The sequence below is a fragment of the Argiope bruennichi genome, chromosome 2 (genome assembly GCF_947563725.1).
Source record: "Argiope bruennichi chromosome 2, qqArgBrue1.1, whole genome shotgun sequence".
Lineage (NCBI taxonomy): Eukaryota > Metazoa > Arthropoda > Arachnida > Araneae > Araneidae > Argiope > Argiope bruennichi.
In genome coordinates, this window is record NC_079152.1 from 107,520,007 (window position 1) to 107,533,238 (window position 13,232).

The 13,232-nt window shown below is 30.7% G+C and overlaps 1 protein-coding gene across 3 annotated transcripts in view; it reads left to right on the forward strand.

Annotated features, from left to right (window-relative positions):
- LOC129962035 (SEC14-like protein 2) overlaps positions 1-7,889 on the forward strand; it is a 43,776-nt gene extending 35,887 nt beyond the window's left edge. Inside the window, exons 10-13 of one of the 3 annotated variants that reach the window (XM_056075716.1) lie at positions 447-533; positions 2,982-3,088; positions 4,652-4,955; positions 5,510-7,888. In XM_056075716.1, coding sequence (XP_055931691.1) covers positions 447-533; positions 2,982-3,088; positions 4,652-4,955; positions 5,510-5,598 — 587 coding nt within the window. In that variant the 3' untranslated portion in view covers positions 5,599-7,888. Of the gene's footprint in view, positions 1-446; positions 534-2,981; positions 3,089-4,651; positions 4,956-5,509 lie in introns of all 3 variants that reach the window. The other 2 variants (XM_056075717.1, XM_056075718.1) reach the window with 2 other exon arrangements.
- The last annotated feature ends 5,343 nt before the right edge of the window (positions 7,890-13,232 follow it).

Consider the following 13,232-nt stretch of genomic DNA (forward strand, 5'->3'; position numbering starts at 1 on the left):
TACCTTGAAATGCACAAAAATATATAGAAAAGTGTATATAACTGTGCCAAATTATCGATGTCCAAAAACTAATTAACTGGTAATGCAAATATTTTTTTTCTCAGTCGACTCATTTAATAAAAAAGATTATAAAATAATATATATATATATAAAATGAAGCAGAAAATGCTTTAACTGGTTGACTATATCAATAGATTTCATTCATATATCTGTAAATGCATAAGTATTGGGTTTATTGTTATTTGTTCTTTAATTCATTAATGACATTAATTGTACGGGTGTTTTTTTTCGAAACGTTACAAACATTGTATCATACTTTCCCATATCATCTAGATTGTTTGTAAAATTTAAGATTTATTGAATTACTACAGTGAAACTTTAATTAATTACCATCATGCATAGTAAAATTATCAGAATTTAACAATTCATTTCTTTTTTTCTTTTAGCGTCATTTTACTTCACTTTATTTTTCCCCCTCGTAAAAGTAATTATTGCTCCTGCAGTCTACAATAAGATTCGTTTTTATGGTACAGGTCTGTAACTGAATTTCTTAAAAAAAATTCAATTCAATTCAGCTTTAATAATATTAATTATATCAAATTGAGTTTTGAAAAACATTCATCGACTATTTTGAAATATAAATGTATCTGTATATATATATATATATATATATATATATATATATATATATATATATATATATATATACAGGGTGTTTATAAAGTCCCGGACCCATTTTGATGTTTAATAACTCATAAAATAATGAATATATAAACAAACTTATGGCATTTGTTAATGGAATAACTCATATATTTTCCTTTTCAGGTTTGAATATTTTTACTCTTGTAAATATCGTCTGCGCGTGTGGTTAATTTCAGATAATTTCATTTTCCAGTCTAAATATCTGTACTTTTCTAAATATCGTCTGCTTATTAATTGCATTTTTCTCTCTTTTGTTTCTGAAAACTATTGCAACGTTATGTTTACTTTTGATGGGTTTGTTCTACGCAGTACTTTTGTATGTGATGTTTTATTCGAGCGGATATTAAGGAGAATGCATACAACACAAGAGAAAGCACAGATTTTATGGTGGTTCATAGAAACGAAATCGATAGTGCAAGCACAGAGAAATTTCAGAAGAATTTACCAAAAAGATCCTCCATCCAAAAACAGCATCTTGCGGTGGAAAAAGAATTTTCTAGAAATTGGAAGTATCGCAGATAAGAAACGTTCCGGATGTCCTTGTACAAGTGATTTTGATGTTGAGCGTGTCAGAGAGACATTTTTACACAATCCTAGAATATCTGTGAGATCAGCGGCAACAGAATTGGATATGCCAATTTCGACGGTGTACAAAGTTATTAAGAAAAAATTAAGACTGTATGCATACAAAGTTCAAATTCTTCAAGTTTTGGAACCGAACAATAGGCCTAGGAGGATGGCCTTTGCAACAGATATGCTAAGGAGGATAGAAGATGATGCTGATTTTCTGAAGCGCATAATGTTCTCCGATGAAGCATCCTTTCATGTTTCTGGCATTGTTAATCGCCATAATGTGCGCATATGGGGATCTGAAAACCCCCATGAATACCGTGAGGCACAAAGGGATTTCCCAAAGGTTAATGTGTGGTGCGGACTAATGCACGACCGAGTCATTGGGCCTTTCTTTTTTACAGAAAAGACGGTCTCATCGGTCGTATACTTAGACATGTTGGAAAACTTCGTATTTCCACAACTAGAAGAGTTTCAGCCACATGTCTTTTTTCAAAAAGATGGTGCGCCACCACATTGGGGTACCATCGTTCGTACTTCTTTGAATGACCATTTTCCAGGAATATGGATTGGGCGAGGAGGTCCAATTCCTTGGTCACCCATATCACCTGACATAACGCCGCTGGACTTTTTCCTTTGGGGGTTTGTAAAAGACAACGTTTTCAGGAGGAGAGTGTCGAACATTGATGACCTAAAAGCCAGAATTACAACCGCAATAGGCTCTGTGGATGCCGACATGCTTGCAGCTACTTGGCGTGAAATTCACTATCGACTTGATATTCTCCGTGCGACGAAGGGGGCACACGTGGAAGTTCATTGACATGGGTCATGAAACTTTTTGAGTCTATCTAACCATTTATGTTATTAATTTTAATATATCTTTATTATTTTATGAGTTATTAAACATCAAAATGTGTCCGGGACTAAATAAACACCCTGTATATATATATATATATATATATATATATATATATATATATATATATATATATATATATATATATATATATATATATATATATATATATATATATATATATATATATATATATATATATATATATATATATATATATACCACACGAAGCATCTGATTAATTTATTTGGTAGGTAAAGAGTCGAATTTTGCTTTCTTATTTACTTTATAGGTCAGAAAATCTAAAAGAAGATTAAAATTATCTGTGCAACATTGCAATTTTCTTTAGTCATTATTCTATCATAAATACATGAAGAATTATTTTTATAATTTTTAACCAGTGAAGTTTTAGAAACGAAAAAAGATTTAACAGTAAGAAATTAGTTACATTATTTCAAGTTTCTGTAGGTTCCGTTTAATTTCAGATAAAAAATCGATTTTTATATGTAAAGGAAATCTTGTATCATAATATATATTCCATTCACCAATTTAATTAATCGTTTTACTGATGATTATTTTTAGTTACTAGTATTATTTTGCATTTCCAAATTCCATTCTGCAACGTTTTCAGCTAGATTTGCCAGAAAAAAAAATTAAGAAATAAATCTCGAGTCTCCTCATAAATCAAGTCTCCTTTTATACAGAATTCTGCAATATTGACATGTAGAAATTCTTTCAAATTCTAACATTCTGCAATATTGACATGTAGAAATTCTTTCAAATTCTAACATTCTGCAATATTGACATGTAGAAATTCTTTCAAATTCTAACATTCTGTAAAAAATTCCTGCAGAAAATTGGAAGGAAGATCTTCTTGAAATCATTGATGCAGACGAACTTCCAGCCTTTCTTGGCGGAAACCGAACTGATCCTGATGGACATCCTATGTGCAACAGTTTTGTGAGTGTAAATGGTTCTTTTTATTTCTCAATATGAAAAAAAAATGCTTAGATATTTCTGAATTTAATTTACATACAGTACGAAAATTAAAGCAGAATCTATCAGTAATGTGATTAAATCATTCATTAAAAATTTATTGGGAAATATCTATTTTGAAACTTTGTTATTTTTTTTCTCTCTTAAATCTTCGTCGCAAAAGAGTGAGTTGTGAAATTTAATTTAGATTTATAATAAAATGTTTTTATTAAGATTGGCTCAGTTGTAATTTAACTCCATAAAATAAACGTTTGAGCACTAGAGGAATAGAACTGAATAGAATATTAAGTATTATTTTTTTATAAATGTTAAAAATATTCCACTATTAAAACTGTATGTTTATTGTTACTGCAAATCACCGTATAAATCTGTAATCTGCATTTGAAGAAGTAGGTGCCAGAGATAACCATCATATTTATAAAGTTCTGGGATATATCGATTGGGAAGCTGGATCAAATATTAATCAAAATATATATCATTTTTTTTTTCAATTTCTTAGTATTATTTGAACTATTCTGGATAACTACATGACATTAGTATTTATAATGGCATTAATATTTCCTTTGTAAATTAGCTGCTTTCATCAGCACTGTTTTGATCCATTGTTAGAGAGATATTCATTATTGAGATTTGGCAAGTTATGTTTCCCATTATGACTTTTCAAAATTAATGAGATATTTATATTATTTTCTGCAGTTAAAATATAATAATGGCAGTTGTGAAAATATATTACAAAGAAATTATCATTAAGTATTATTATTAAGAATTATTATGTAAGCAAAATAATAATACATTAACTAAGGCAAAATAAGACACATAAAAGAAACACAAGTAAGAAATACAAAATCTCAGTTGGAGATATTACTTCAGGACCGACATGATTTCAGCGATGACATCCAAAAGTGTTATAGTTTAGAAATTATTTTTACAATATATACAAATGAAAAAGATATCTGATTTAGGATGATAATTGTCTTATAATCTCTTCTTTAATTTCATTATTTTTTTTTAAATAATTGCATTATAATTCTTCATTATATAAATTCTTCCATAACTCTTTATTACTACAAATAATAAATTTATTTGATTTTGTTCCATTTTTAAATACGATTAAGTTAAATATATTTTATAATTTGCTCAGATTTCATTAAAAATATTGAATTAATAATACCATGAAAGAAACTTTTTATGTAGAAAATGTTTTGGCCATTTGACTGCCATGGCGAGATATGCACAAAATGGAAATTCTATGAACAAAATGAAAAAGATGTTATTAAAATGATATCGATTAATTAGCCTTCATCATTAGGTGCTTAATAATTATTTGGAGAAATTCTGTAATATTAAGTTATGCATGAGAGATTTAACTTACCTAACTAACCACAAGCAATATAACAAATGTGCAAGCTGTACGATAATGTCGATTGGTTTTTAATAATCTGGACAAACTTTTCATGGAAACATATAAAGTTTTCTTTATTGAAACTTCTTGCAATAATTATCTTAATATATTTATGTTACCCATAGGTAAATCATGCGGAAACAGTACCTGAAAGTTATTATTTGAAGAAATCAGAGAAAATACTCTGTAATACTCCTGGAGTAGAAAAAATTACCGTTTCCCGTTTCTCGAAAGAAACTCTTACCTTTGAAGTGAAAGAAGCTAATTCATTTTTGGAGTGGGAATTCGAAACAAAAAACAAAGACATAGGATTTAGTGTGCATTTTAAGGTAAATGATTCAAAGATTGTTGAAGTTTTACCGAAACAAAGGATGGATACATACTACGGATCAGAAACTGGTGTTTACAGATGTGAAAAGCCTGGGACATGTAAGTAAAGTGCTGAAGTACTCTACTTCTTTAAAGCTATAATGGTTTTGAAATGCTTCTTCATCATTTAAATAGTAAGTTAATTTCAAAATTGATTGCACTCACTTTGAATGGAAACTTCGTGCCTTTCAATGGAGAAAATGACAATAAAAAATTATTTCAAATAAATAGCTATAGATTTAATTATTAATTCCTGGAAAATTTCCTTTGGGAGCTTTATTCAAACATGTAGCTGTAATAAATCAATTTTATTTATTATATTGCGTTGCTGGAATCAAGTTACAGGTTCAGAAACATTTACAGAAATTATTCCAGTTTATCTCAACAATTCTTTAGTTCTTAGAACTGTTGCTTTATTTCAACCAAAATAAGTGCCTTAATTATTTTTTAATTCTTTTAAATTTTAAATTTTTAGGAATTTTCTTTATCCAGTTTAAGACAGCTACAATTTTCTCAAATGCCAGAGTGCATAACTGCAAATAATATTTAAGTGCAAAATTTCGTTTTACCGATCATATATATATATAATTTAATATTTATTTTATATTTTTCAGATATTGTTTCGTTTGATAATTCCTACAGTTGGATATATAAAAAGGAGATTTACTATAAAATGAGGATAATTGGATCGAAATCTATCTAGTCTTTTCGATGAGGAGAAATTTTATGTAGAAGTAGAGAAGAATTATTACATAGGAAGAATTATTGCATAGGTGGAATTACTGCATAGAAAAATTATTGCATAAGAGGAATTGCAAATTATTGAATAGGAGGGAAAATTATTGCATAGAAAGAATTATTATGCCCACAAAGAATTATTGCTCAGAAAGAATCATTGCACTCACATTATGCTTGCAAACAATTATATAGATTTAATGCAAATTAATTCTTTTGCCGAGTAGTATTCTTATTGTAAATATGTTGTGTATGGTTTGAATAAATATTTCAAATGATTAAATTAGATTGTACTCTGTATTATTACTATGTATCAAAATACTTATTCTATATAATTTAAAAAATAATTATTGAGATTTTAATTACTATTTCAATTTAAACTTCCTACTTAAATATACATGTTTGTATATTTAGTTAGTATTGTTTATACACTGGTGGACAAAATTAAGAGATGGAAGACATTTTCCCAAATATCTAAAAAAATACTGAATATAAATAAATGAAATTTGGTATGGATATAGCTTATACCATGATAATAAAGTATGCAAAACAAAAATGAAAGTGCCATTCACTGGCAAGACCTATTTCCAATAAATCCAATGTAGTCTGAACTTAAGGATAAAAGATGACAATAAAAGTGAGGCTTGTACAGTGTGTGTTACCTCTAGTATGGTGTATGGTCACCCCTGACAGACAGACAGCATGCACAACGAGTATGCATGCTGTTAATAAGGGAGTAAAGGAGGGGTTGTGGAAGACCCTTCCATTCTTCCACCAGAGCAATTTTTAACTCTAGAATGGTTCTGGGGGGAGGTTGGCGCATCACAATAGCTCCCCCAAGAGCATCCCAAGCATTTTCAATAGGATTCAGGTCAGGGAATTTGGCTGACCAAACCATTCGTTGAATGTCCTCTCTTTCCAGATACTCATCAACCATGAGAGCCCTATGTGGTCGCGCATTGTCGTCCATAAAAATGAACTCAGGGCCAACAGCGCTCCTGAAAAGACGCACATAGGGCTCTAAGACCTCCTGCCTGTACCTCTGAGCATTCACGGAACCATTGTCAAACACATGGAGCGGTGTGCGGGTATCTTGCATGATCCCTGCCCAAACCATGAGTCCTCCACCAGCATAATGGTCCCTTTCGATAATGTTGATGGGATGGTATCGGGTTCCAGGTTCCCTCCATATCAATAACCGTCCAGAATCAGGTTGTAGACTGATTCTGGACTCATCGGTGAAGAGAACATTAGCCCATTGAAGCTGTGTCCAATTCTGATGTTGTCTGCATCATTCTGCACGCGCTCTTTTGTGTGAGTGGGATGCAAATAGCGGGCTTCCTGGCATACAGCCCTCTTTCATGGAGTCTTCTCGAAACTGTCTTACTCGAAATTGATGTTCCTGTAGCAGCCGCGAGGTCCCTAGACAATTGAGTGGCTGTAGCCGTCCTCTGGCGCTTAGCTGAAACGAACAAATACCGGTCTTCATTGGCTTTTGTAGCCCTCGGACGACCTTGTCCTGGTCGTCTGCATACTGTCCCACTAGTTTTAAATTGACTCCACAAACTGGAAATAACGCTTGGTGTTACATCCAATTCCCTAGCAACCTGAGCTTGGTACTGGCCTGCCTCAAGTATACCCACAATTCTCCACCTCATACCATCTTCTAAACGATGATGTTCACTCATTTCACCTAAAAACCAGCAAGAAACAACACGATTATTCCAAAAATGCACTTAATTCTGCAACTGTGTTGAAGAGTGGAATGAGATGAACAGCTCGATGCGGACTTTTATACCTCCTGCTGGCTTAGCAATGCCCACAAGAATACTTAAACTTATCTCAGGGCCAATAGCGCAACAGTGACTATATATGGCCATCAACTGTCCAGGTTTTGTGCGGTATTTTTAGAAAAAATGTGAGAAAATGCTTTCCATCTCTTAATTTTGTCCACCAGTGTATTTCTTATCAGATCTGTTAAATCAGTTTTCAGCACCAGAAACAATGTATTGTATATAATTTAGTTAAATTTTTCTGACATATATAAATGTTCAAAATCTTTGAATTCTCTTATGATCTTAAATATATTACATAGTTTAATTTTCAAATAACTGATTTTTTTTTCAAAACCACTAAACTGTTTTTTTTTCAGCGACAATGGTATTTTATAAAATCTAATTGCATTTTATGTGATTTAAATAAAGGATTCAAATATATTTACTTTCAACAAAAAATGCTTATATATCGCTTGATTAAAATTTCAAAACTGTTGAAATCATCCAATAAATGTATTGTAACTGTTTACTTCATCCAATAAATGTATTGTAAATGTTTTTAAGTAGTGTTCAAATTCTTTAGATATAATTTTTTTACAGTGAATTAGAAGAATGCCTGACATAATAAATATAAATTATTGAATAAGACACAAGTCATTTATACACATTCACGTCCAGTCACACATATGCCCATAAATATTTTTATTATATATTTATAAGTATCATTTTCAATATATTGAGAAATGCAGACAAAAATATTGCTATATTTTTTCTTATTTCGAAAAAAATCCGCACCTTTTAGTTGAAATATATCAAAATAATTTACTATTATGTTGAAAACGTTGGACAATTTAAAAGAGATTTAAAAGAGACAAAAAAAATGTGCATTACTTATTAATATAAAAATTTTTTTAAAGAGATTATACCCAATTGTTTACATTTCTTGAAAAAGTGATAATTCTCGAAATCGTAGATAGTGCTGAATAATATTATAAATATCGCCATAAGTTTTCTTCGAACAATTGTTTAATGTTAACTTTAAAGATATTTTTTTATTAGTAAACACATTGCACAAATAACAGTAAAGTTATCAAATCAAACAAGACGAAATTTGTATTATCTTGTACATATAAATTTTGAAAAAGAAGGAATTTTTGTTATTGCTTTAGGCGAATATAAATAATTTGAAATATGATACAGAGTAAGCTTTTTAAAAAAAAGGCTTGCAGTACAAATTAACGTAGAATCATAACTTAAATCTTAATACACACCTAATCATCTTGTATAAGTCAAGTCAACCATCTGACTCTCCCACCAGCCACGAAGGCACACGGATTTAAACAATAAAACTGAATGACCGAACTGCCGCAACAGCAACACTGGCAGGAACTGTGGTTGAGTCTCAAGAGCCATCACCGGCCACGGCACAACCATCCCCGAAGGAAGTACGTCCCATCATCGATGAGAGGAGTCAGATCATCTACCTATTTGTGTACCCTCCAGAGTGGCGAGATCCAACCACCATGCCGGAAGCAACTCATCCTCATTTCGAGACCCTCCCCCTTGTATAACTGATAATCTTGTATAAACTGATTATTCAAACTGAAAAGCGAAATCGAAACAGAAGGAAATATAAAAAGTCTGCATTTATTTCAACCCATTTATCAATACTTTCAATATTTTGATAATATATAACCCCCATTATCACTCTATAACAATTTCTTTATATTCAGTCGTTAATTTACTAAAAATATTTTTATTGTGACTTCTGAACATAAAATAAAATGAATACATATTTAGGAGAGTCCATTAATTTTTAGTTTAAAAATTTATTTCTACATTTTTCCTTACAAAATTATTATTTCTCGCATAAAAAGTAAATGCATTTACTGCACATCAAATAAGTTTCTTTTGGTTCGGTGTCAGAGACGCTCGTGAAAATAAAGGTTTTACGTATCCAAATATTTAAATAATAATTCTGTGCTGACAGGTCAATGTTCAAAAGTACTGGAAAGCAGATTGTGTATTAGGATGGAACGAAAAAATCGATTTTTGATTTTTAATTTATAATAGCTACACTAAATTGCCTTTTAGTGTAGATAAAATAAATTATAAATATGAAATATATTGAAGTAGATTTTGAGGGGCCACAAGAACGGTAAAGTTTACTAAAAAACACTTTTTGCAATTTTTTAAGGAATTTTGCGTGCCCCGATGATGAAATAAAAAGCTTTAAATAAGTACTGTTGTTACTATTGCACTGGCATGGCGCTGAATCGTCGCCATTGTTATTGAGGTAAGGCGGAAATTTGTCTGCGTCCAGTGACAAGGACAGTGCTGGTATCAGTATCTTTGCCTAATTCAGATGAATCGGCGTATCCGTCCCGACTATTACGCAACTGATTAACGTAACTAATTTGTTAGTTTGTGCGCTTGTGTGCTTTGTTGTAAGTAAATTAATGAAGTCATTACAAATATCGGAGAGTTCTATTTTTGGGAAATTTAATGATTTCCTTGAAGTTGAATTCACTACTTACGAATATAGCGCTACTATTATATTAAACATAACCTCAAAACTGCTTAAGAGAAGAATCCTTCTGTAAGCGAAATATGTGTCACTTTAGTCCCCATAATAAAACAAATATGGCGAAGAGCTTCTATTCCATTTGCATCTAGCAAAATAATTTCACAAATGATAAAAGCTTAACATGCTAAATACTGGAATTTATTAAAGTCTAAAAGCAGAAAATGTTCAGATAAGTTTGATTCCAATCTCACAGAATTTAGAGTAGAAGCTAGACGTTTATTTGATATTTCTGACGTATAAAAGAAAAAAAGTGTCAGTAATGAAATAAAAAGTTCTAAACGATCAATGCTCTAACAGGAAATTGGTTATAGGTAATATTGCTACCACAAGCGCTTTAAGGAAGAAAGAGTCAAGGACTACACAGAATAGTTAAGTTTAATCTAGAACGGACAAAAAAAATACTAGTGCACCAAAAACGATTACTGGCAACAATGACAACATTGAAGAACAACAGTTTTTTTTATATAAAAATAGGCAAACCGATCAGATCCATCAGATAGACGAAAATAAATAAAATTATCAGGTGCCTGTGTGGCTTTAATATTAAGTTAAAATGTTCATACACTTATGCTTCCAAACATCTTTTGAACTTTATCTCATAACCACGCTATCTCCCTGACAATCTCAAGAACGTTATAGGCTAGATTATTAAAAGAAATGGGTATTTTGCTGCTTCAGAAAATATCATTTTGTTCATGATAAATGATGAACGCAAAATGCAAAGAGAACTTGGTTTAGACCTATTTTAAAAGCAAGAACAGAAAGTAAGGACAGAGTCAGGAAGTTTTATAGTTCCAAGTATAAACTTCAATGCAAAGAATTGCATCGACATTAGTGCATGGCTTGAAAATGAAGTAACTGAATCCCCTCCCCCCCCATTGCTAAAATATGTTTCCAGTGATTCTCTCGGAGGCTTTATACAGAAGGCATCTGAAGTTGAACCAAATAGTTTAAGTGATTCGGCTATCGACTTTTCCCAGCTTCCCCGTCAATTGAAAGGAATGGAAAGAGATGTGAAACTGGTGGCCGAATCGCTCAAAACGGTCGTGGTTCAATCGAGAGAAAGAAGGTTACATATGAGCAAAAATTGACTCACATTTGAATGTGCCAAAATCTGATTAAAACAAACACTTTAATGTAGCAATGAAGTAAAAATGAACATTTTGTAGCTGTAACAATTGTAATCTTTAAGGATACAGAAGTAAGAAACGCAAAATTTTACATAAAGAATAATTTTATCATTATTATATCTTGTAATAAATAATTTCCAATTTTAATTCTTATATATGTATTTAATATTATCTTTTATTACATTATAATGAAAGAAAAATTCATAAAAAAATATTTTATAAGTTTCTAATCTTTCAACTTTTTACAAAATTTAAGCTCTTTGCAGCACCTCGAGATATTCCTGTAATGAAACCAGAATTTTTAAAAATTATTTTCGAACCTAAAAGCTAACTTTTCTCCACTTATTACCAAACTAAAGTATAAGAAAATTTTTTAAAAGCCATTTTTAAAAATTTCACTTTTTTTACAAATTTCAAGCTTTTTGCGGCAATAATTTTTAAAAATCGGTTTGCAATAATGTAATATTGCAAACCGATTTTTAAAAATTATTTTTGAACCTAAAAGGCAGCTTTTCCACACTATTAAAAAATTAAAATCTAAAAAAAAAATTAAGACCATTTTCGCTTTACCCTATTCTGTATGCATCTAATTTTATTTATACGCGTTCTCGTAACTCTCCGTGCGGTATTTTGTATTGAAAACACCCGGAAACCTTCGTACAATCAGGAAGCATTTGACCCTGTACAGGATTTTCTAGTTGATAAAGGAATCACCTGTGAAGTTGGAGAAATGAAATTGATCAGAAAACTTTCTTCGGGTGACTTACTGAAAACTTCATCTATTAATAATAAACATGACAATTTCAGTAACTAGAAACCTGCATGAGAATATAATTAACTATTAAATGCCCAAAAATTAGAAATTATTTTTATAGGCTGTGCGTGACTAACCAAGAAATACAAAAAATTGTATAAATATTAAAACTTGGTTTTGGGTTTTAGTTTTCTGATTTTACCCTAAACTGTAAAACCTTGATTTGCAAAATCCCAAAGGTATTTCATACATATGCATCTTGTCCAAAGTTAATTGCTAAAAGTCCTTTAGTTATGCTAATTGAATTTAAGATTATTATTGTAGTTCTGAATGTAAGTCCAATGAAAAAATGGTGAGCCATAAAGAATTACATATTTTTTATGGTCAGACGGGATGGCGTGAACTAGACATGACAGACTTATGGTGTAGAAATGTTCCCTCTTCGTCAACTAACATCCGTTCAAATTGTGATGGCCTACATGTAATAATCTTAAACTTTTGTAATGAAATGTAATCAACTATTCAAACACAATAGCCTTGTGTTATTTCGATACAAGTCGTAAACATTATTGGCATATACTGAAATCATTCTGAAATTTTAGGTTTTGTCATCTTAAAAGGAAAATAAATACTTTAAAGTTGTTATATGTGAAGACTAAATTCATTAAAAGTTATAAAGAATATGTTTTATTAGATAAAGTTTAATTGAGTATTGAATTCCAAGCATACTGAACTTTCCAGATAAATTTTTTTTCAACCGAATCAGAAAATATATCTTAACATGTGGTTAAATGTACAGTATACTGCTTCCTATAAATTTAAGGCAACAAAGAATGTATATTTATTGCTAAATTAGTTATTAAAAATATTCCGTTTCTTCCTAATTTTTTCTGGATAATAAATGACCAGGTAAGAAAAAATAAACCTTATTAAAGTTAAAGACTCCATTCACAATAAACAATAAATGTCTATTTAATTGGATGACTTAGCTTCTGATGGCATGACCAATAACAGAATTTTATCCGATTACATGCTTAGAACAAGAATTCAATTTTTATCTGGACCTTGAAAAGCCTTTAAACTTTCAAAATCTCCAATTTCCAAATCATGCAGTTTCAAGTTCATAGAAGTTGCAGGTCCATAAATATATCACAAGATTATCCTGCAAAACAGGCCGTAGAAAGAACACTATGCACGGAGTTGCTGCTTAGGAACATGATATTATATTCCTACTCCAAAGAGAGCTCCTGGATTTCTATACGAAGATTATCCCTTCTCTATATTAAAGATGCCTGTAGGACATCAACAACCGTTATATTCTAGGTAACAACCTGTTAACTCCTTCACTTAGGAATT